We start from the raw sequence: 23,269 nt of genomic DNA, 5'->3' as shown, positions 1-23,269 counted from the left end.
ACACTGAAGAAAGACACAAAATGCTGGAGTGACTCAGCGGGACAGGCAGCATCTCTGGAGAGAAGGAATGGGTGATGTTTCGGGCCGAGGGCCTTCTTTAGACTGTCCCGCTGAGTTACTCCAACATTTTGTGACTAGCTTTGCATTGTACCTCGGTACACGGGACAATAAGCTAATCTCAAAAACCTCAAACTCAAGATGCAATGCTGGCTTCAAGTCATCCAACAAATTATTTTATACACGATTAAGTTAACTTGTTTCAGTTATATCAAATGTCCTTGACCAACGAGCAGATTTTCTGTGTCATACGACACAAGTGTAGAAGACTAGATTCTCTCAGTGTGTCGAATGTGTGCGTCAACTTAAGAGGAACAGTGTATTCTCACCCAACCACGGACAGCAAAAGGTCACACAACTTGATAACAACTTGCAGAATGCTGGTACAGTGAACAAGATAAGATGCTAGTGTTTAAGAAGGAACTGCAGATGCTGGAAAATCGAAGGTAGACATAAATGCTGGAGAAACTCAGCGGGTGCAGCAGCATCTATGGAGCGAGGGAAATAGGCAACGTTTCGGGATGAAACCCTTGAAGGAAATAGGCGACGTTTCGGGCTGAAACCCGGAAGGGTTTCGGGCTGAAACGTTGCCTATTTCCTTCGCTCCATAGATGCTGCTGCACCCAAGATAAGATGCTAACTACTTTGCACCCTTCTCTATGCGTTCAGTCACCTTGAAGTGCAGTAATTTGAGATCACATGTTAACAAACCCCAGCACTAGAATGCAAAGTTAAGTGAAAAAATAAACATCGGGGAAGTGAATTTTAAATCCCTTAAAATATCCAACACTTGTAGCTTTAAGTAAGATTTACAAGTGCTTTGAGCTGCAGCATAGCCTAAACGTGGCTCTGCTATTGGAAGGTGCTACAGTTCTTCCCTGTGGCTATCAAACTGTACAACTCCTCCCCCCTCTGTTGTGGGGTACAACCCTGACCCCCCCAATCTTTACACATCCACAATCCTTTCCACTCGTCACTTTAATTTCATGTTTCAAGTATTTTTTGTGTTTCTATGACTGTTGGCAGATCAATTTCCCTCCTGGGATAAATAAAATTCTATCGTATCATAAAGCAGGTGCCTTCTTTAAGTAACAGGCATTTGCAAGGGAATGAGATGATTGAAGTGCTGAGATAGCTTACATTATCCCTCGGCCTTGAAAAAGCATTTCAAGACATGAAGGAACCTTGGGGGACACACACACACACACACACACACACACACACACACACACACACACACACACACACACACACACACACACACACACACACACACACACACACACACACACACACACACACACACACACACACACACACACACACACACACACACACACACACACACACACACACACACACACACACACACACACACACACACACACACACACACACACACACACACACACACACACACACACGTCGTTCAATGGATGTATATGTACTGAGTTCCACCACTTACAGTCGTTTATGATGGTGTTTACAGAGTTCTGCGTTAACATATCTGTTGTGCTGCTGCTGAGTAAGAACTTCAGGGCATTTGACGATAAAATTTGAGGATGGCACAAGGGTTGAGTTGCTGCCTCACAGCGCCAGAGACCCGGGTTCGATCCTGCTGTCTGTATGGCGTTTGTATGTTCTCCCTGTGACCGCGTGGGTTTTCTCTGGGTGCTCCGGTTTCCTCCCACACTCCAAAGATGTACAGGTTTGTAGGTTAATTGGCTTGGTATAATTGTAAATTGTCCCTAGTGTGTGTAGGATAGTGTTAGTGCGTGGGGAGCGGTGGTCGGCACGGACTCGGTGGGCCGAAGGGCCTGATTCCTTGTTGTATCTCTAAACTAAACTTAAACTAAATTAAGGTTGTTTACCAATGAGTACACTTAATATCCATCCATCACAAAAAGTAATCAACCTCTCTCGGCATCAGTCAATTAATAGCTCAGGATATAAGGCAGTGAAATAACCAGAGGCAAAGTGGAGAGTGAGAAAGGTAGTGTATCGGAAGGAACTGCAAATGTAAGTTCACAATGAAGATATAAGACACAATGTGCTGGAGTAACTCAGCGGGACAGGCAGCATCTCTGGAGAGAAGGAGTGTGTGACGTTTCGGGATGAGACCCTCTCGACTCGAATCGTCACCCATTCCTTCCATCGAGAGATGCTGCCTGTCCCGCTGAGTTACCCCAGCACTTCGGTGAGAATTGAAGCCACTGTTAGTGGGGGCTGGAATGATGAATCACCAAGCACAGACTGCTTTCCTGTTACTAGGGAATAGAGAAAGCCTTGCATATGCAGGGACGGTCTCTCGACCTCCTTCACTCCCCCAAACATTTTTACAGGCGACTACTTGCTACGTGCCTGTAATGTAGTGGGAGACCAACACACCACAACGGAGACAATATATATCACCAGGTCAGCTCTTCCAACTGTTGGTCGAGGGATGAATGTTCGCCGGGATACAAAAGAAAACTCTCCACTTCTTCTTTTGAGCAGAGCAAATGGAATCTCAGAGAGGACTGACACAGGTTCAGTTCACTGCCTCATTAACTAAAACAGCACAGTTTCAAGTGTCCCCCTCCCCCCTTCCCCTCCTCAGTAATACTCCTGGCAAATGTCCAAACTATTGAATACAAGCTAAATTAACTCTCCCAACACTCTACTCCGCTTAGAAGAGCTGGTCCTTGATTCTTGATCAGTGCAGGCGTCAGTGGTTATGGGGAGAAGGCAGGGGAATGAGGTTAGGAGGAAAGATAAATCAGCCATGATTGAAACATATAAAATAGGTACAGGAGGCCATTTGGCCCTTCTCTCCCACAAATGTCACCCTTTCTTTCTATCCAGAGATGCTGCCTGTCCAGCTGAGTTACTCCAGCATTTTGACTCAAGATTAACTTAAAGCTAGACTCATCTACCCGAGAGAACTGACTTCCTGCTCTGTTATGTAGAGACATGGGTCTTACCTGCTTCACCTGACCACATCCCATCTTTCACCAAGGTATGTTTTCCTCATTAACCCCCACATGGTTCTCCATGGAGGGGGATGAGGGGGAAGGAAGGGATTGTGGGTGGGATAGGAGGAGAGCGGGGAGGGGGGAAATGGGGAGGGTGGAGTGGAGAGTTGAGGGTGGAGTTGAGTGAGGAGAGTAGGGAGAGAGAATGGGAGGAGGGAGAGGGAGAGGGAGGAGAGAGGGGGGAGGGAGGAGGAGGGAGGGAGAGGAGGAGGAGAAGGAGGGGGGGGGGAGGGAGGGGGGGAGAGGAGGGGGGGGGGGAGGGGGGCAGGGGGAGGAGGGGGAGGGGAGGGAGACAGAGAGAGGAGGGGAGAGGAGGGGGGGCGAGGGGGGAAGGAGGGGGGAGGAGGAGGAGGGGGGGGGGGAGAAGGGGGGGGGAGGAGGAGGAGGAGGGGGGGAGGTTAGGAAGGGGGCAGAGGGAGGGAGAGGGAGGGGGAGAGAGGGGGGAGAGAAGAAGGGGGGGAGGGGGGGGAGAGGGGGAGAGAGAGGGAGGGAGAGAGGGGGGAGGGAGAGGGGGGGGAGGGAGGAGAGGGGGGGGGGGGAATAGAGAGGGGGAGGGGGAGAGGGAGGGAGTAATAGGGGCGTCTTTACGCCAGGGGGGTGGGATGTCGTGTGTGTGTGAGTCGGAGTGACAGCGGCAGCGGCCAGTGAGCGAGTGATACAATGTGTCGGTGACAGCCCGCCACTGTAGCGAGTCACTGTATCCAGTGTGACTGTATCCAGCGGGCTCGCTGCCCTGAGCAGGCGGCGCCGCGGCCGCGGTCCATTGATGGTCCATCTTGCAGCCGCCCCAAGGGGACACCGAGGCTCCCTCCCCCCCTCCCCGCTCGCCAGCAGATCAGCATGTCGGTGGCCGGCTTCAAGAAGCAATTCCATAAAGCCAGCCAGGTAGGAGACGCCCGCACACGAATAGGGCAGGGAGGGGGGGGGGGGGGGGGAGAGAGAGGAGGGAGAGTAGGGAGAAGGGGAGAGGGGTAGGGGAGGGGGGGGAGAGGGAGGGGGGGGGAGGGAGGGGGGGGAGGGGAGGGGGGGGAGAGGAGAGGGAGAGGGGGGGGGGAGTGGAGGGGAGGGGAGGAGAGGAGAGGAGAGGAGAGGGGAGGGAGGAGGGGGAGAAGGGGAGGGGAGGGGGGGTGGTGGTGGGGAGGGGGGGGAGGGGAGGGGGAGCAGCGCTCCGTCCACGGCTCTGCCCCCGGTAACTGTTCCACGGCCGGGGAATGAGAACAAACCAACACGCAAGCATTTACTTCGCTGAGAACTCATATTTTTTCCTCCAAATTCCAAATGACTTCATATAACTGTAAATCGATACAGCCCTGTCCCCGGGGTCCTGGCTTCATGTGGCCGTGAGGGCGGAGGGAAGGAGGAGCCTTGCCCGGGGAGGAGGGGCCTTGTCCTGGGGGGGGAGGAGCCTTGTCCGGGGGGGAGGAGCCTTGCCCGGGGGGGGGGGGCCTTGCCCGGGGGGGAGGAGCCTTGCCGGGGGGGGAGGAGCCTTGCCCGGGGGGGGAGGAGCCTTGCCCGGGGGGGAGGAGTCTTGCCTGGGGGTGGGGGGATTGGAGCCTTGCCCATGTGGGAGCCCATGTGCATTGTCATGTCCGCCACTCCCCATGCAGGCCAAAGTTCCAGCTTCTTGCTCCTGCATTTACTGTGCGAGTCCATGCGCCGTGCAGCGCACTGCTCACGTGTAACATGTGTGCACCCGTTATGTTAGGTCTGAGGATAATTCCTTCGTCTTCATGGCTTGGTTTTTGCTCTGACATGCACTGTCAACTGTGGGACCTTATAGGGTGATTTCACCAAATGTCAAATGAGCGTAGATCCCCCCTCACGTGACCGAAAATTTTAACTGGAGGACATATGTCAGATCGGTACATGTAAGTGAATGGGGAAACACGCACTTTCCCACCCGTTAAAAACATGGAAAACGGCCGATTTTTTAGCTGAAATTTTCTGTGCTAGTCGGGGTGACCGTGAAGCACAGCGACCTAAATTTTCAGGCAAAAAAAGAGATAGAAAGTGAGGTAATTACAAGAGGGAACTGAAGGTGAAAAACAGCGGAAGTGAACAGCTGACATTTGCCGTGGAGATTTAAAGATCCAAAATATCCTGAATTATCGCGTTTACGCGCTGAATTTCATCAAAAGTAAGGCATTATTAACTTACTTTTGATGAAATTCAGCGCGTAAACGCGATAATTCCCGATATTTTGGATCTTAAAATCTCCACGGCAAATGTCAGCTGTTCACTTCCGCTGCTTTCTACCTTCAGTTCCCTCTTGTAATTACCTCACTTTCTATCTTTTTTTTTGCCTGAAAATTTAGGTCGCTGTGCTTCACGGTCACCCCGACTAGCACAGAAAATTTCAGCTCAAAAATCGGCCGTATTCCATGTTTTTAACGGGTGGGAAAGTGCGTGTTTCCCCATTCACTTACATGTACCGATCTGACATATGTCCTCCAGTTAAAATTTTCGGTCACGTGAGGGGGGATCTACGCTCATTTGACCTTTGGTGAAATCACCCTATATAGACAGGTGTTGCCTTTCCAAATCATGTCCAATCAATTTAATTTACCACTGGTGGACTCCAATCAAGTTGTAGAAACATCTCAAGGATAATCAGTGGAAACAGGATGAACCTAAGCTCAATTTTGAGTGTCATAGCAAAGGGTCTGAATACTTATGTAAATGTGATATTTCAGTTATTTATTTTTAATTACTTTGCAAAAAATCCTAAACACCTGTTTTTGCTTCTTCATTCTGGGATATTGTGTGTAGATTGACGATTACAAAAAGTGAATTTAATCCATTTTAAAATAGGGCTGTAATGTAACAAAATGTGGAAAAAGTGAAGGGGTCGGAATACTTTCTGAATGCACTGTACACACGCACATACACATGCACACACACGTTGACATGCACACGCACATACACACGCACATACACACATACATACATATGCACACATACACACATAACCACATACACACACACACACACACACACACATACACACTGCCACACACACACACACACTGCCACACACACAGATTGAAACATAAATCTTATGCATGAAGGATGGGTCAAAAGCTGCTCCATTGGTTTAGTTGAGACCGATTGATGGATTTTAAAATCAGGAATTTGCTGCAAACGTTCTCCGTTCTCGCTGTTGTATTTGGACTTGTTCAATAGTTAAAGGAGAGGACATGACAAGCTGTCTGAAAGAGGCTCAAGTAATATTACTGGTAGGTAAAGCAAAATTAGTCAAAAGTGTGGATGGAGAATTTTTGAAGCAGTGAAGTTAATGTTGTTGTGATCAATGTAATGCATCAATTACCATGGGAACTGAGCCCTGATCGGGAATGTTTCTGTCAATAATATCCCAACGTTTTAGAGACATTTGGACAGGTACATGGATACAAAAGTCTTGGAGGGATCTGGGCCAAATGCAGGCAGGTCGGCATGGAAGAGGTCTACAAGAATGATCCCAGGAGTGAGTGGGTTAACCTATGATGAGCGTTTGTCGGCACTGGGCCTGTACTCGCTGGAGTTTAGAAGGATGAGGGAGGACCTAATTGAGTGTTGGGCCTGCAGCATCAACATCACGGAGCTGTGGTTCGTAGAGCTCCCAGCACGGGCGGCGCTGACTTCAACATCGCGGAGTCCTGGGATCTCTATGCCGAGGGCCGCCAGCGTGAATCTCCGCCCGGCGCGGCTTGTGGACTCCGGGAGCCGCGTACTCCGGTAGGAAGTGGCCGATTCAGAGGTCCAAGCCGATGAAATTGTTCTCCCGTTCCGATGTCGGAGTCCCATCATCCCCGCGAGTGGGCCTGAACACCGGGCCGCCCGTAGCGGCGACTGCGGAGGGCTCGGGAGGCCCCGACCACGGGTGAACATTGGGGAACATTAGAGGAAGAGACTGACTTTGGTGCCTTCCCTCACAGTGGGAAAATGTGATTCTGCTGTGTGGGGATGTTTATAGATATAGATATGATATGCCATTTATTGTCACTATACATGTACAATGAAATTAAAAGCTGCTTGTACTCAGTGCATACATATAATTTAGTACAAAAAACAAGAAACAGAAAACAAAAACAAAAGGGAGAAGGGGGGGGGGGATAGGTGCACAATTCTGCGGCGTTATATACATATATACAGATGGAAGTCCGGGTGTTGGGCTGTGAAGTCAGTGCATGTTTGAATTTAGAGTAGTTATAATTTTCGGAAAACAACTATTCCTGAGTCTATTTGTCCTAGATTTGATGCACCTATAGCGCCTTCCAGAGGGCAGCAGGTCGAACAGTCCAAACGCAGGATGGGAGCTGTCTTTGATGATATTCTTTGCCCTGCTAAGGCAGCGGGAGGTGTAGATATCCATCAGGGAGGGTAGAGGGCAACCAATGATCTTCTGCGCTGTCCTAGTTACCCTCTGAAGCCTCTCCCTGTCTGCCATGGTGCAGCTGCCATACCGTGATGTAATGCAGTATGTCAGCAGGCTCTCGATGGACGAGCGGTAGAAGGTCAGCAGCAGGTTAGAGTCCAGGTTGTGCTTCCTGAGGACCCTCAGGAAGTGCAGCCGCTGCTGAGCCTTCTTGATGACCGCTGTCGTGTTGTCTGTCCAGGAGATATCAGCAGCGTTGGAGCCTATCGTGTGTTGTGTTCTTTTATTTCTATAGCTGTATGGTGACCACATATTTCACTGTACCAACTGGTACATGTGACAACTAAATGTATGTACCTTGAAAAATACAGAATAGTGAAAGGCTTGGATTGAGTGGATGTGGAGAGGATGTTTCCATTAGTGGGAGAGTCTAGGACCAGAGGTCACAGCCTCAGAATTAAAGGATGTTCTTTGAGGAGGGAGATGGAGAGAGATTTCTGTGGAATCTGTGGAATTCATTGCCACAGACAGCTGTGGAGGCCAAGTCGGTGGATATTTTTAAGGCAGAGATAGATAGATTCTTGATTAGTACAGTTGTCAAAGGTTATGGGGAGAAGACAGGAGAATGGGGTAAGGAGGGAGAGTTAGATTAGCCATGATTGAATGGAGGACTTGATGGGCCGAATGGCCTAATTCTACACCAATTCCTTTTGATAATGTAGATGGGGCATGCTGGTCGCTGTGGGAAAGTTGGGCCGAAGGGCCTGTTTCTACACTTTAATGAACATGTATTACATCTTCATAAGCCACAAGCCACCCCTTTGTGGGTTTTTTTACATATATCAGAATAGGCTTCTTTTACAAAGGCCACCTTTCTATTGAAAAATATGATGAGTTTGCAATGTTTTTTCTTTATATACAATTGAATGGTTGGCAGTTCTTTAGTTCAAGGGCAGTGAGATATTGGAGTTTTAGTTTGCATTCCTCAATCCTGCTATGAATAACTAATGTGTTTCAAATAGGAGGCAAGTGTGGACCTCGAACAGTACAGCATAGCAACAGGCCCTTCGGCCCACAATGTATGTGCTGAACATGGGTGGGAAATAAATTGGGAGGAAAATGAAAGGCAAGTAGGGGAGGTGCAGAGATGCAGCAGTAAAGTTTGGTGCCTCACAGCGGCTGGGACCCAGGTTCGATCCTGACCTCGGGTGCGGTCTGTGTGGAGCTTGAACATACTCACTGTGGGTTTTCTCCGGGTGCTCCAGTTTCCTCCCGCATCCCAAAGACGTGCAGGTTTGTAGGTTAATTGGCCTCTGTAAATTGGCCCTAGTGTGCAGGGAGTGGATGTGAACATCCACCTTTCCTATAATGTGATGATCAGAACTAACCAAAGTTTTATAGAGCTACAACATGGGCCGTCGTGGTGGTGCAGCAGTAGAGTTGCTGCCTTAACGCACTTGCAACACCAGAAACACTGGTTCGATCCTGACTATGGGTGCTGTCTGTACGGAGTTTGCACGTTCTCCCTGTGACCTGCGCGGGTTTTCTCCAAGATCTTCGGTTTCCTCCCACAGTCCAAAGACGTGCAGGTTTGTAGGTTAATAGGCTTGGTGTGTGTGTAAATTGTCCCTAGTGTGTGTAGGGTAGTGTTAGTGTACGGGGATCGCTGGTCGGTACGGACTCGGTGGGCCGAAGGGCCTGTTGACGTGCTTGTTTCTTGAAACTAAACTAAAGTAAGCATGACATTGCATCTTTCATACTCAATGTCCTGACTGATGAAGGCGAGCAGAATTTACCACTCTATTTACAAGTATCTATACACTGTAAATGGATCGATTGTAATCATGTATTGTCTTTCCACTGACTGACAAAAGTGTTTTACTGTACCTCGGTACACGTGACAATAAACTAAACTGAAGTAAGTGTGTTGCTAGTTCCATGGATCTGAACATTACTGTGTTACATCAACGCAGTTTGGTGTCCTGTATACCTTCCCCATACATTTGGCCTCCAACGAGCAACACTTCACATTTGCCCGGATCAAATTCCATCTACCATTTCACTATCTATATCGGTAACCAATCTATTTCCTGCTGCATCCTTTGACAGACATCGTTACTACAGCCATCGCCACCAATTATTCCATCGTCTGCAAATGTATAAACCAAACCGACCCAAAAACATCACCCATTCCTTCTCTCCAGAGATACTGCCTGTCCCGCTGAATTACTCCAGCATCTACAGCTGGACCCAGAGTCTGCAGTTCCTTCCGATTATTATTTGTTTGCAGTTATTTAAAACCAGCGTGCAGACCTCCAGGATGCTCCTTGCTTCGTGAAGTATTCGTCAAAGTCATCACTGGACCAGCGTTACGGTGTTCCCCGGGTGAAACATTGTGAGCAGGTGGTGTGGAATCTCACCTGGATATTCTTATAGAAACTTACAAAATTCTTAAGGGGTTGGACAGGCTAGATGCAGGAAGATTGCTCCCGATGTTGGGGAAGTCCAGGACAAGGGGTCACAGCTTAAGGATAAGGGGGAAATCCTTTAAAACCGAGATGAGAAGAACTTTTTTCACACAGAGAGTGGTGAGTCTCTGGAACTCTCTGCCACAGAGGGTAGTTGAGGCCAGTTCATTGGGTATATTTAAGAGGGAGTTAGATGTGGCCCTTGTGGCTAAGGGGATCAGAGGGTATGGAGAGAAGGCAGGTACGGGATACTGAGTTGGATGATCAGCCATGATCATATTGAATGGCGGTGCAGGCTCGAAGGGCCGAATGGCCTCTACTCCTGCACCTAATTTTTATGTTTCTATGTTTCCCATGCATGTTATTTGGCATCCCGATCTGCGAACGCCACACTGGGCATAAACCTTGGAGCGCCCTCGCAACAGATGGGCTGCCCTGCTTGAATAGGGCAACTTGCCACCCCCGTCCCTCTCAAGGGCAACTAGGGAAGGACATGGACACGGGCCCTTGCCAGCAACATCCACACGCTGAAAAATATCATTAATTCAAAACACAAACAAACCAATAAATAAACAAAGCCATTAGTCGGCGTCTTGGTGTCGCAGTGGTACAGTTGTTGCCTCACAGCGCCAGAGACCCAGGTCCGATCCCGACTATGGGCGCTGTCTGTACGGACTTTGTACGTTCTCCCTGTGACAGTGTGGGCTTTCTCCGAGGCATTCGGTTTCCCCCCACACTCCAAAGACGTACGGGCTTGTAGGTTAATTGGCTTGGTATAATTGTAAAATTGTGCCAAGTGTATGTGTGGGATCGTGTTAGTGTGCGTGGATCGCTGGTCGGTGCGGACTCGGTGGGCCGAACGACATGTTTCTGCTCAGTATCTCTAAACGAAACTAAACTAAATAAATGTATTTGAGGTTGGAAGAAGTGCCAGGTGAATGACGGTACCAACTTGCAACTTGAACCTGTGAGCTGTGATGATCTGGAGTGGACCATGTGGAGGGGAAGTGAATTGTCTAGGAATCGGTTAAATGCAATTGGATAAAACTAGGAGAAGGTATCGAGTGTGCATGCCAGTGGGAATGTTACGGGTCCAGACTAACTTCTTTCAAGGGGCTAGCAGAAGCAAAATGGCCTGAATGGCCTGTGTGAGCCAAAAGATGCCTTGGTCTTGAGACAGTTTCATCCAAGAATCCTACTGGGTAGTTCCCTATTGCACAGGGTATAGCACGGAAACAGGCCCTTCGGCCCACCGAGTCCACACCGACCAGCAATCCCCACAGACGAGTACTATCCCACACACACGAGGGACAATTTACAATTATACCAAGCCAAATAACCTACAAACCTATACATCTTATATGTGTAGCTTTATTGAATTTTTTCCTTCAAAAATCAGTATCCTATTCTCTCAAATATAAATGGTAAATAATTCCTCAGTTCCTTGCTTATATTTTCAAGGATTGTGTTGCAAATATCTGTTTGCTCAGTAATTCTCACATTGTTTATCAGGCTACGCTGCAGAATTTCACACAAACTGTGTTAAGACTCGAATATAATATTTAAACAATTCAGTAAACCCAAACATTGGCAAAAAACATTGATCCACCCATCGCCACCACATTGTGGCGATAAGCAGCTGTCACTCACACCCTCCCTGGCATATTTTATCAACCACTTCCTTTTGTCTACTTCTTCTGTTGAACTTTTGAACCTTTTCTATGTATTTACACTTCCTGTTGAAGATTTTAGTTGGTATTCTGCCTTCATAATGTTCACCATTAATCATTCTCTTTAAACGTACACCAAGCTGACTTTGGTATATGAAAGAACTGCAGATGCTGGCTTAAATCAAAGGTAGACACATAATGCTGGGGTAATTCAGTGGGTGAGGCAGCATCTTTGGAGAGGAGGAATGGGCAATGTTGTTCATTCCTTCTCTCCAGAGATGCTGCCTCACCCGCTGAGTTATGCCCTTGTCCCACTTAGGAAACCTGAACGGAAACCTCTGGAGACTTTGCGCCCTACCCAGGTTTCCGTGCGGTTCCCAGAGGTTGTAGGTGGTTGCCAGAGGTTGCAGGTAGTGGAAGCAGGTAGGGAGACTGACAAAAAGCTCCGGGAACCGCACGGAAACCTTGGGTGGGGCACAAAGTCTCCAGAGGTTTCCGTTCAGGTTTTCTAAGTGGAACAGGGGCATAACTGCAGCATTAAGGGTCTCGACCCGAAATGTCGCCCATTCCTTCTCTCCAGAGATGCTGCCTGACCCGCTGAGTTACTCCAGCATTTTGTGTCTACTTCTGCTTCCTGACTTCCATATTAAAATATACATCCCTGCTTAATATCGTCACATCCCACAAAATATCAGTTGCCTTGGAAATTGCCCTGACGACTTTATAATGAATCAGCTTCAAAGGTCAAACAATTATGATTAAAGTCTTCCCCCTCTAAGATTTACTCAATGCTCTTTTCTGATATTTTGTGTGAGGTCATTAAGGCATAAATCAGCCATTCGGCCCTTCGAGCCAGCACCGCCATTCGATATGATCATGGCTGATCATCCAGAATCAATACCCAGTTCCTGCTTTCTTCCCATACCCCTTGATTCCGTTAGCCCTAAGAGCTCTCTCTTGAAAATATCCAGTGAATTGGCCTGCACTGCCTTCTGTGGCAGAGATTTCTACAGATTCGTAACTCTCTGGGTGAAAAAGTTTTTCCTCATCTCAGTCCTAAATGGCCGACCCCTTATTCTTAAACTGTGACTGGGCAATGCAACACAGGAGGAAACTAATGGTCAGAGAAATAGCATGAATATACCTTCTGTATACTCAACTTGACATCAAATATGACACTGACGTTAAAATAGGCTGAGATGATATTTAACAGGTGTTGGGAACTGGAGTCGTTTGAGAAAGGAATTTATCTCAGGAACTGAAGACTATCTGCACTGGGTTGGTGGTATTCTAGGTCATGTTGCAGACCATGGTTTAGCTCAGAGTTGCAGCGCGCAAACAGGCCCTTCGGCCCACTGGATCCGTGCTGACCAGCGATCCCCGCACACTAACACTATCCTGCACACACCAGGGCCAATTTTTTACATTTACCAAGCCAATTAACCTACAGACCTGCACGTCTTTGGAGTGTGGGAGGAAACCGGAACACCCGGAGAAAACCCACGCAGGGCACGAGGAGAACGTGCAAACTCCCTACAGACAGCACCCGTAGTCAGGATTGAACTCAGGTCTCCGGCGCTGCAGGAGATTCTGCCTGACCCGCTGAGTTACTCCAGCACTCTGTGAAACGTCACCTATCCATGTTCTCCAAAGATGCTGCCTGACCCGCTGAGTTACTCCAGCACTCTGTGAAACGTCACCTATCCATGTTCTCCAAAGATGCTGCCTGACCCGCTGAGTTACTCCAGCACTCTGTGAAACGTCACCTATCCATGTTCTCCACAGATGCTGCCTGACCCGCTGAGTTACTCCAGCACTCTGTGAAACGTCACCTATCCAGAATATTGCCATATCTATCCCCGATTAGCAAAGTGCACAGAAATAATCCACTGATCCTGTGTACGATGCGCCAGGTTTTGGCTCCACTTTCCAAATCTAGTCTACGCTCCAGGTCTTCTGAGCGGTACCGGATCCAGGCGAGCTCCAGGCTGCTGCTGGGCCTCTCGCCATCGCCTTCCCTGGACATCTGGGTCGATGTTGGTCTGGACGTTAATCATGCCGCCTGTTTGAAGCCGCAGGCACTAGTCTAAGGCTGGTGGAGTTAGTCGCTGGATGTGGGTGGATAGATCAACTGCTCCATTCTTCCTGTCAAGAAATCTCTGGTCATTCCCGTGGTTTTGTTTTCCTGTGCACTCCAGTAGAGATAAGAAATAATCAGCAGTTCAGCAGCAATGTTGTCAGGTGGAAAGCCATGGCTTGTTTCCACGTGGTTACCAGGTACATTTACATTTGTGCACAGTAACGACACAGTTTAGTTTATATTAGAGATACAGTGCAGAAACAGGCCCTTCGACCCATCGAGTCCATGCCGACCAACGTGTACTAGAACTATCCCTCCACACACAAGGGGCAGATCACAATTTGCAATTAACCTACAAACCTGCGCATCTTTCGAATGTAGGAGGAAACCGGAGCACCTGGAGAAAACCCACGCGGTCACAGGGAGAACGTACAAACCCCGTGTGCAGGTTTGTCTGTTGTCAGAGACCTGGGTTCGATCCTGTCTATGGGTGTTGTCTATACGGAGTTTGTACGTTCGCCCTGTGACCACGTGGGTTTGTTCAAGGTGCTCCGGTTTCCTCCCACTTCCCAAAGACTGGCGGGTTTGAAAATAAATTGGCCTCTGGTGTAAAATTGCCTCTAATGTGTAGGGAGTGTAGATAGGGTGGTAAAGAAAGCTTTTGGTGTGCTGGCCTTTATAAATCAGAGCATTGAGTATAGAAGTTGGGATGTAATGTTAAAATTGTACAAGGCATTGGTGAGGCCAATTCTGGAGTATGGTGTACAATTTTGGTCGCCTAATTATAGGAAGGATGTCAACAAAATAGAGAGAGTACAGAGGAGATTTACTAGAATGTTGCCTGGGTTTCAGCAACTAAGTTACAGAGAAAGGTTGAACAAGTTAGGGCTTTATTCTTTGGAGCGCAGAAGGTTAAGGGGGGACTTGATAGAGGTCTTTAAAATGATGAGAGGGATAGACAGAGTTGATGTGGACAAGCTTTTCCCACTGAGAGTAGGGAAGATTCAAACAAGGGGACATGACTTGAGAATTAAGGGACTGAAGTTTAGGGGTAACATGAGGGGGAACTTCTTTACTCAGAGAGTGGTGGCTGTGTGGAATGAGCTTCCAGTGAAGGTGGTGGAGGCAGGTTCGTTTTTATCATTTAAAAATAAATTGGATAGTTATATGGACGGGAAAGGAATGGAGGGTTATGGTCTGAACGCAGGTGTATGGGACTAGGGGAGAATACGTGTTCGGCACGGACTAGAAGGGCCAAGATGGCCTGTTTCCGTGCTGTAATTGTTATATGGTTATATGGAGTGGGTGAGAAAGTGGGTTAACAAAGAATTTAAATAATTTAATTTAATTCAATTTAATTGTCATTTGGACCCCTTGAGGTCCAAACGAAATGCCGTTTCTGCAGCCATACATTACAAACAAATAGACCCCAGACACAACATAATTTACATTTTACATAAACATCCATCACATCGCTGTGATGGAAGGCCAAAAAAACGTATCTCTCCACTGCAAAGAACAGATGTGAACAGGTGATCGATAGTCAGCATGGACATTCTGGGCCGAAGGGCCTGTTTCTGAGCTGTATCTCTAAACTGAACTAGACTATATGGCCACTCATAGAGTGCAGAGATAAGGAGCTAGCTGACTAACTCTGTGTATAGACTCGACAGGCCGAACAGCTTCATGTTGTACTGTAACGATTTGAGATTCTGTTGTCATATTCTAAGAAAATTATAAAGCCATGGATTTATCTTTTGGTAAAATTAGTTTCAATTATTTTGTGCTACTTTTCGGAAACAAGGAGTCCTGAATGCACTAGTTTGCTATCAGTGATGTCGCTGTCCTGTGACCTTCGAAAATTGAATGGAAATGTTACCTTATTTTTCGTAGATCAATAATGAAATAATCTGCGTATTTTTCATGGTAATAAAACTTGGTTCGAAGCATAATTTAGGATTCATTACTTCACCTTATTCTGCAGAGTTGTGCTTAGGTCACAGCGTGAGGCAAATGCCCCAAAGGCCAAGAACATCAGTCCGACACATGAACAAAAGCTGTGGGATCTGTTGCATCTTCTACAGAGTGTAGGAAGGAACTGCAGATGCTGGTTTAAACCGGATAGATACAAAATGCTGGAGTGTCTCAGCGGGACACAGGCAGGGAATGGGTCGAGACTCTTCTTCAGACTCTTATGAAGAGTCACTCCAGCATTTTGTGTCTATCTTCATGAACCAGAGCACCCGGAGAAAACCCACGCGGTCACAGGGAGAACATACAGCCCGTAGTCGGGATCAAACTCTGGATTCCCGCCCTGTGAGGCAGCAACTCTACCACTGTGCCACCTCAAATTCTTGAGATACATGTGTCTATGGTCCTAGCGTTGTATAAGATGTTTCCATGGTTGGACTTGCTGGAGATAGACAATAAATGCTGGAGTAACTCAGCGGGACAGGCAGCATCTCTGGGGAGAAGGAATGGGTGACAATTCGGGTCGGGGCCCTTCTTCAAACCTGCTGGAGACTGGTTGACAAGATATTGGTTTTTTCTCCACGAATAATTCCCATCATTATTTTTGTAGCGTTTCCATTCGCTATCAATTCCTTAAATTCTAAAGTGCTATTCCTATTTTCCAGATGTAATGACAGTAATCGCCGCGTTTACACTGCCATTCACTGCCCACGTTTATGAAGTAATGGTTTTAGCAAATGAATGTAGCTGGTGATGAGACCCAAGGTCGCGCTGTGCAGTCCTTCAGTAACACGTTGCTGCCTAGTGCAAGAATGAATCATCCTCTCTTCAAAGACACAGACCCATCTGTCCTCGTGCCAGTGATTTGTGCGGGTACTGTTTCCACAATGACAAGGCCTTTGTTCAAGTGGCATTCTGATGCAGCGGAATGTTTTGTTTTTGTTGCATCATTTATGAATATCTTAACAAAGTTCTGACCAAAACGCATATTCTAATCTGAAGATAGACACAAAGTGCTGTGGTAAATCTGCGGGACAGGCAGCATCTCTTGAGAGAAGGGATAGGTGACTTTGTGGGTCAAGACCCTTCTTCAGAACATCAGAACCAGGAATTCACTAATGCCCCTGTCCCACTTAGGAAACCTGGAAGGAAACCTCTGGAGACTTTGCGCCCCACCCAAGGTTTCCGTGCGGTTCCCAGAGGTTTTTGTCAGTCTCCCTACCTGCTTCCACTACCTGCAACCTCCGGCAACCACCTGCAACCTCCGGGAACCGCACGGAAACCTTGGGTGGGGCGCAAAGTCTCCAGAGGTTCCCGTTCAGGTTTCCTAAGTGGGACAGGGGCATAAAGATAGACACAACATGGTGGAGTAACTCAGCGTGACAGGCAGCATCTCTGGAGAGAAGGAATGGGTGACGTTTTGGGTCATTAACAGCGTTCCATTTGTTTTTTCCTGAGCAATATTAGTCTGTAACAGGCAACCTGATATATTGAGGACTACCAAAGAAAAATACGGGAAAAAATTCAGTCTTAGAACAAGAGCAATATGCTTTTTACTCTAATTATAGGTTTCAGAATTATTGTAGAAACAAAGAACTGCATATGCTGCTGAACGCACAGACTGAGGAAGGGTCTTGACCTGAAACGTCACCTATCCAACGTCACCTATCCATGTTCTCCATAGATGCTGCCTGACCCGCTGAGTTACTCCAGCACTCTGTGAAGCGTCACCTATCCGTGTTCTCCGCAGATGCTGCCTGACCCGCTGAGTTACTCCAGCACTCTGTGAAACGTCACCTATCCGTGTTCTCCACAGATGCTGCCTGACCCACTGAGTTATGGTGCAGCAGCATCTATGGAGCTAAGGAAATAGGCACGTTTCGGGCCGAAACCCTTCTGGAAATAGGTAACGTTTCGGGCCGAAACCCTGAAGGGTTTCGGGCCGAAACGTTACCTATTTCCTTAGCTCCACAGATGCTGCTGCACCCGCTGAGTTACTCCAGCACTCTGTGAAACGTCACCTATCCATGTTCTCCACAGATGCTGCTGCACCCGCTGAGTTACTCCAGCACTCTGTGGCTTTTGGAATTAATAGCCAATGACGGCCTCCACAGCCTTCTGTGGCAATGAATTCCACAGATTCACCATCCTCAGACTAAAGACATTTTTCCTCATTTTATTCCTCCACAGTTTATTCACCTCCGTTTCCTTTACTCCACCATCAGCGACCAAGTCCATCCTTCATCTCAAGAGGAAGCTGGAGCTCCTCGTTTGTGGGATATCTATCCAAAGCTCTCAGCAAAGTTTTAGGTTATTCTAATTTTTGATTTCTCCTTCAAATCTCCACCTTCAATGAAGCTTCTGATCGCCCAAGTCTTGTGTTTCGTTGTCACATTGTGCCTGATTATTATGTACATAAAATGCCCGCTGGGGATGTCTCCAATGCCAATGTTACAATGCTAATCAAAGTTTTCTGGCTGTCAAAGTGGACTCAGCCAAGCCCCCAACTAGAGCATCATTGACCTGAGATGAATCGTATCACGTGAATTCCCAGCCTTTCCAAACAAACTCTTCATTTCTCAATCTCCCCGCTCCCTCAAGCTGAGCTTTTTACTGCACTGATTAGCCGTTTCATTGCTTTCCTAGATCGCTCAGCATTGAAATAATTGCTGCTGTGATTGTTCTGGTTGCTTGCTGGTGTTTTATTCTTGAGGGGGAGCTGGCCTCTGCGATGATCTGCTGCAGTGTTGGGATTAATGGCACTTGCTGTGGGGCTGTGGACATTATCTCTGTAAATTGATACGAGGTTTTAGTTCAGCGCTATAAATCAAGCCTGTGTTTGTTGTATGTTTTTGTGATTCTTTGCTTGGATCTGTTCCATGTACTTAATCGTTCATGCATCCAGGCACACACACACAGCTGATTATCAACCTAGACTTTTGCAAGACACAAGGAACTGCAGATAGAAACATAGACAATAGATGCAGGAGTAGGCCATTCTGCAACTTCGAGCCAGCACCGCCATTCAATATGATCATGGCAGATCATCCACAATCAGTACCCCGTTCCTGCTTTTTCCCCATATTCCTTGATTGTCATGGGATGACTCCTCTATAGTCATCAGTACTCACCCAAAGAGTCGTACCTTTTTCTGATCAGCTAAAATCAGTAGTTTAAAAAAGAACTGCAGATGCTGGTAAAATCGAAGGTAGACACAAAATGCTGGAGAAACTCAGCAGATGAGGCAGCATCTATGTGATGTTTCGGGTCGAGGCCCGAAACATCGTCAATTCCTTCTCCCCATAGATGCTGCCTGACCCGCTGAGTTTCTCCAGCATTTTGAGTCTACCAGCTAAAATCAGTACCCCGTTCCTACTTGATCCCTTGATTCCGTTAGCTCTAAGAGCTATATGTAACTCTCTCTGACTGATGTACAAAATTGTTAGCCACCCGGAGTACGTAACTGGAAGACACCGACTGCTCAATCAATAATCACGGGCTTTGTACAAATGATAGAAGCTGATTTTCTTGTGACAGCAAGGAATTCTGATCAAAGAGCAGCTGCATCAGTTCTACCCTGGCAAAGGCCTCGTCTAGCAGATGTTCAGGTGATGTTGTGCAGAGATCCACAGTTAAACTCACTCCCAGGGGATGCATGAGGCTGGGTGGTAAACGCATCCCCAACATTTTAATGCAGAGCAAACACCTATTAGCAACAGAAACCCAATCAGCTGCCAGCTGAAAGTATGAGAGGCAAGGAGTGTGAAAAAAAACATCAAACTCAGCACTCTAGGAATACAAATCTGTATCTTCTGAGATATCCTGGGCATGCAAGAACGTGGTGTATATATTCACTTTACACATCTTTATTTTATTATTTTAATCCAATTGGTTGTTTTAATCAACTTGCCATCAGTGCAAGTTGGTGAATTTCTGGTGGTGCTGATTGGGATGTGTTTACAGTCAGTGTGGCTGGGGATTCCAGCTCCGTCCAGCCTCTTGAGGGTTACTCCTTCAATGTGTGTCGTATCGCATCTATCGCTGTGCACCCTTCTCTTTGCTGAGAGAATGGAGCGGCTGGGCTTGTACACTCTGGAGTGTAGAAGGATGAGAGGGGATCTTATTGAAACATATAAGATTATTAAGGGTTTGGACACGCTAGAGGCAGGAAACATGTTCCCGATGTTGGGGGAGTCCAGAACCAGGGGCCACACAGTTTAAGAATAAGGGGTAAGCCATTTAGAACGGAGACGAGGAAACACTTTTTCTCACAGAGAGTTGTGAGTCTGTGGAATTCTCTGCCTCAGAGGGCGGTGGAGGCCTGTTCTCTGGATACTTTCAAGAGAGAGCTAGATAGGGCTCTTAAAGATAGCGGAGTCAGGGGATATGGGGAGAAGGCAGGAACGGGGTACTGATTGTGGATGATCAGCCATGATCACATTGAATGGCGGTGCTGGCTCGAAGGGCCGAATGGCCTCCTCCTGCACCTATTGTCACTCGGGACTTCAACTCCATCACGGTTGTGTTAGACACAAGATTCTGGAGTGACTCAGCGGGACGGGCAGCTTCTCTGGAGAGAAGGAATGGGTGACGTTTCAGGTCGAGACCTTTTTTCAGACTAGTTGTGTTACTGACCCGGCTGTGGGGGGGGGCAGCCGTGAGGAGGGGGAAGGGGGGGAGAACAAAGGAGGAGCTGGTGCGGACACTCTGTAACTTTGTAAGTGCCCTTTATGGGCAACTATTTGTATACATTGAGTAGGCACGTGTGACAAAGTATTCATTCATTCAAGTATTCCTTTTAGACTTCAGACTTTACTTTCGAGATCCAGCTTGGAGCAGGCCCTCTGTCACCAACGATCACCCCCACACACTAGCGCTAATCCAACATTAGGGACAATTTACAGAAGCCAATTGACGCACATATGCTGGGTGTCCAGAACAAACCTTCAGAGATATGCACACAGGAATTTGAAGCTTTTGACTCCCTCCTTCACCGTCCCCTCGATGAAGACAGTTGTGTGGATCCTAGTCTTTCCTTTTCCAAACTCTGCAAGGATGCTTTCCTCAGATCTGTTTCCTAAACGATACTGCCTGACCCGCAGAGTTACTACAACTTTGTGAATTCTGCTCAACATTTCAACATCCGCAGTCCTCTGTGTCTCCCTCTTAATTAACAAGCAATTGAGGATCTTTAAGATCAGTTCTCGGAGCAGTTTATCTGTTCTTTCAACCGATGAATCCTGCTTTTCAGTAAAAGTGCAAATCGCAAAGTTAGACCAGTGAATGGAGACCTCAATGGAGAAAAGCGAGGGGGGGGTTGGGGGGCACGGAGGGAATAGGTTTTTGATTAAAAGAAACTTGAAAAGAAATCTCTACATTTATGTGGGATTGTAGCTATCTTTGAACCTTTGTACTGAATGCTTGTTGCCAGATATGCAATGTGAATAAAGCATGTCCTTTTGTGCATTCACCGGCTTCTGCAGTTCTCTGTTTCTACATGCTGTTATATCCGTTGAATAGATGGAAAATTATCTCCAGGAAGCTAACCAACATAAAGCAACATTTTTCATTTGACTCTTTCATTTTTGTTATTAACATACTGTGCAAGTAAATGTATCTCGAGCAGGAGTGTGAGTTTTCCATTGAAATCTTTTTGTTATCACCCAATTTGAACAGTTGCCCCAAAGCTGATTCTGTACAACACGATCGGTTCAGAGCCAATTAATAAGTAGCCCCCAGTATTGCCGACAGCTATGAAGATGAATCTGTTGTGTGTACTGATCGGGAAGTCAGAATGAGCTGATGGTGACACCTTGCCGCCAGAGCCTGCAACAACATCTAGTCGAATATCAACAGCAGCCCTTTATAGTGGCAAGCTTTGACAAGAAATGTCGTAACAGCTCTGTACGCAGTTCGGAAAGACAGAGTGGGCATCATTGTTTTAAATGCTTATCATGGAATCAGCCACTGAACTAAACGTACAATAATTGCAATAATTTTTTTATGCTTCAACTGCATTTAGATGTTGCAAAAAAGAGACTATTCAATCAGCCGTGATTGATGAGTAGAGTAGACACGATGGGCTGAATGGCCCAATTCTGCTCCTATGGACATGCGAGACTACACAGCAGTGTAAACAACTGAATATTTAAAAAAACAGTTGCTGCATATCATGACTTTCCAAAGTGGTGTAATAGAACAATAAATATATTTAATTTAGTGTGTGTGTGTGTGTGTGTGTGTGTGTGTGTGTGTGTATGTGTGTGTGTATATACATATATGTGTGTGTGTGTATACATATATGTGTGTGTGTATACATATATGTGTGTGTGTATACATATGTGTGTGTGTGTATACATATGTGTGTGTGTATACATATGTGTGTGTGTATACATATATGTGTGTGTGTGTATACATATATGTGTGTGTGTATACATATATGTGTGTGTGTATACATATATGTGTGTGTGTGTGTATACATATATGTGTGTGTATACATATATGTGTGTGTATATACATATGTGTGTGTGTGTATACATATATGTGTGTGTGTGTGTATACATATATGTGTGTATATATATATGTGTGTGTGTATACATATGTGTGTGTGTGTGTATACATATATGTGTGTGTGTATACATTTAGACATGTAGGTTTCAAGTTGTTGAACGGCATGATTGGACATTGCATAACTAACGTTCTTTATTCCAGACAGCATACCTTTCATTTATTTGTTCTATATCTCTCTCTATATATATCCCTCGTTTCTCCTTCCCCGACTCTCAGTCTGAAGAAGGGTCTCGACCCGAAACGTCACCCATTCCATCTCCCCAGAGATGCTGCCTGACCCGCTGAGTGACTCCAGCATTTTGTGTCTATCTTTGGTTTAAACCAGCATCTGCAGTTCCTTCCCACACACAAGCTTTATTCTGCTTCTTATCATGGGTTCCAATTCCAAGGAAGGTTGTTGCATATCCAGATGCCTTATCAACGAAGGCCAAACGTACTGAATTGAAACAAGGAGTTAACAATATTTCGCTGTGTCAGTTTTTAAAAGAAAAAGCAAATGATGACTCATTGATAGAAATACAAAAAAAGCATTGACATGGGCAGGGATTAATCACAGACAATGTTAACGAACAAAGCAATCTTCATTTAAACATTATTTTAATTTTCAGTCAAATAGAGAGATCAGTTGTTTAGCCATTTCATGACAGAGATGATGATCCGATGACACATTATAGTCACATGTACCTCGGTACAGTGAGAGTCTATGTGTTTGCGGACAGTACTCAGCGTACAGAAAGAGTCGCCATGTTTCAGGCACAGACCACGTTACAAAATTACTCGTTAGAGTCATGTTGGCTCCTCTTTGTTCTAGGTGTCCTCTCCTGCTGGGTCCCTCCTTGTTCATAAGTTCTAGGAGCAGAATTTGGCCATTCGGCCCATCGTCCACTCCGCCATTGAACCATAGCTGATCTATCTTTCCCTCTCAACCCCATTGTCCTGCCCTCCCCATTACTCATCTTGCTTCCCACATGATGCCCAACCCCGCGACTATTTGCGTGCTAGCCACAGATGCAGATCTCCAATCACATATTACAATCGCTCCACACTCTTAAACGCTGTGAATG

The 23,269-nt window shown here is 46.7% G+C and overlaps 1 protein-coding gene and 1 long non-coding RNA gene across 2 annotated transcripts in view; one reads left to right on the top strand and one right to left on the bottom strand.

Annotated features, from left to right (window-relative positions):
• The window catches only part of LOC129712532 (uncharacterized), a 48,191-nt gene extending 45,096 nt beyond the window's left edge, over window positions 1-3,095 (bottom strand). Inside the window, exon 1 of the long non-coding RNA XR_008726072.1 lies at window positions 3,021-3,095. This is a non-coding gene — a long non-coding RNA (uncharacterized LOC129712532). The remainder of the gene's footprint in view (window positions 1-3,020) is intronic.
• Window positions 3,096-3,784: 689 nt separating this feature from the next.
• sh3gl3a (SH3-domain GRB2-like 3a) overlaps window positions 3,785-23,269 on the top strand; it is a 32,870-nt gene continuing 13,385 nt past the window's right edge. The window contains exon 1 of the mRNA XM_055661012.1: window positions 3,785-3,956. Within this exon, the coding sequence (XP_055516987.1) occupies window positions 3,912-3,956 (45 nt within the window). The 5' untranslated portion in view covers window positions 3,785-3,911. The remainder of the gene's footprint in view (window positions 3,957-23,269) is intronic.

The sequence above is a fragment of the Leucoraja erinacea genome, chromosome 33 (genome assembly GCF_028641065.1).
Source record: "Leucoraja erinacea ecotype New England chromosome 33, Leri_hhj_1, whole genome shotgun sequence".
NCBI lineage: Eukaryota > Metazoa > Chordata > Chondrichthyes > Rajiformes > Rajidae > Leucoraja > Leucoraja erinaceus.
The sequence above is the reverse complement of the archived record's forward strand: the minus strand, read 5'-3'. Positions and strand labels throughout refer to the sequence as shown.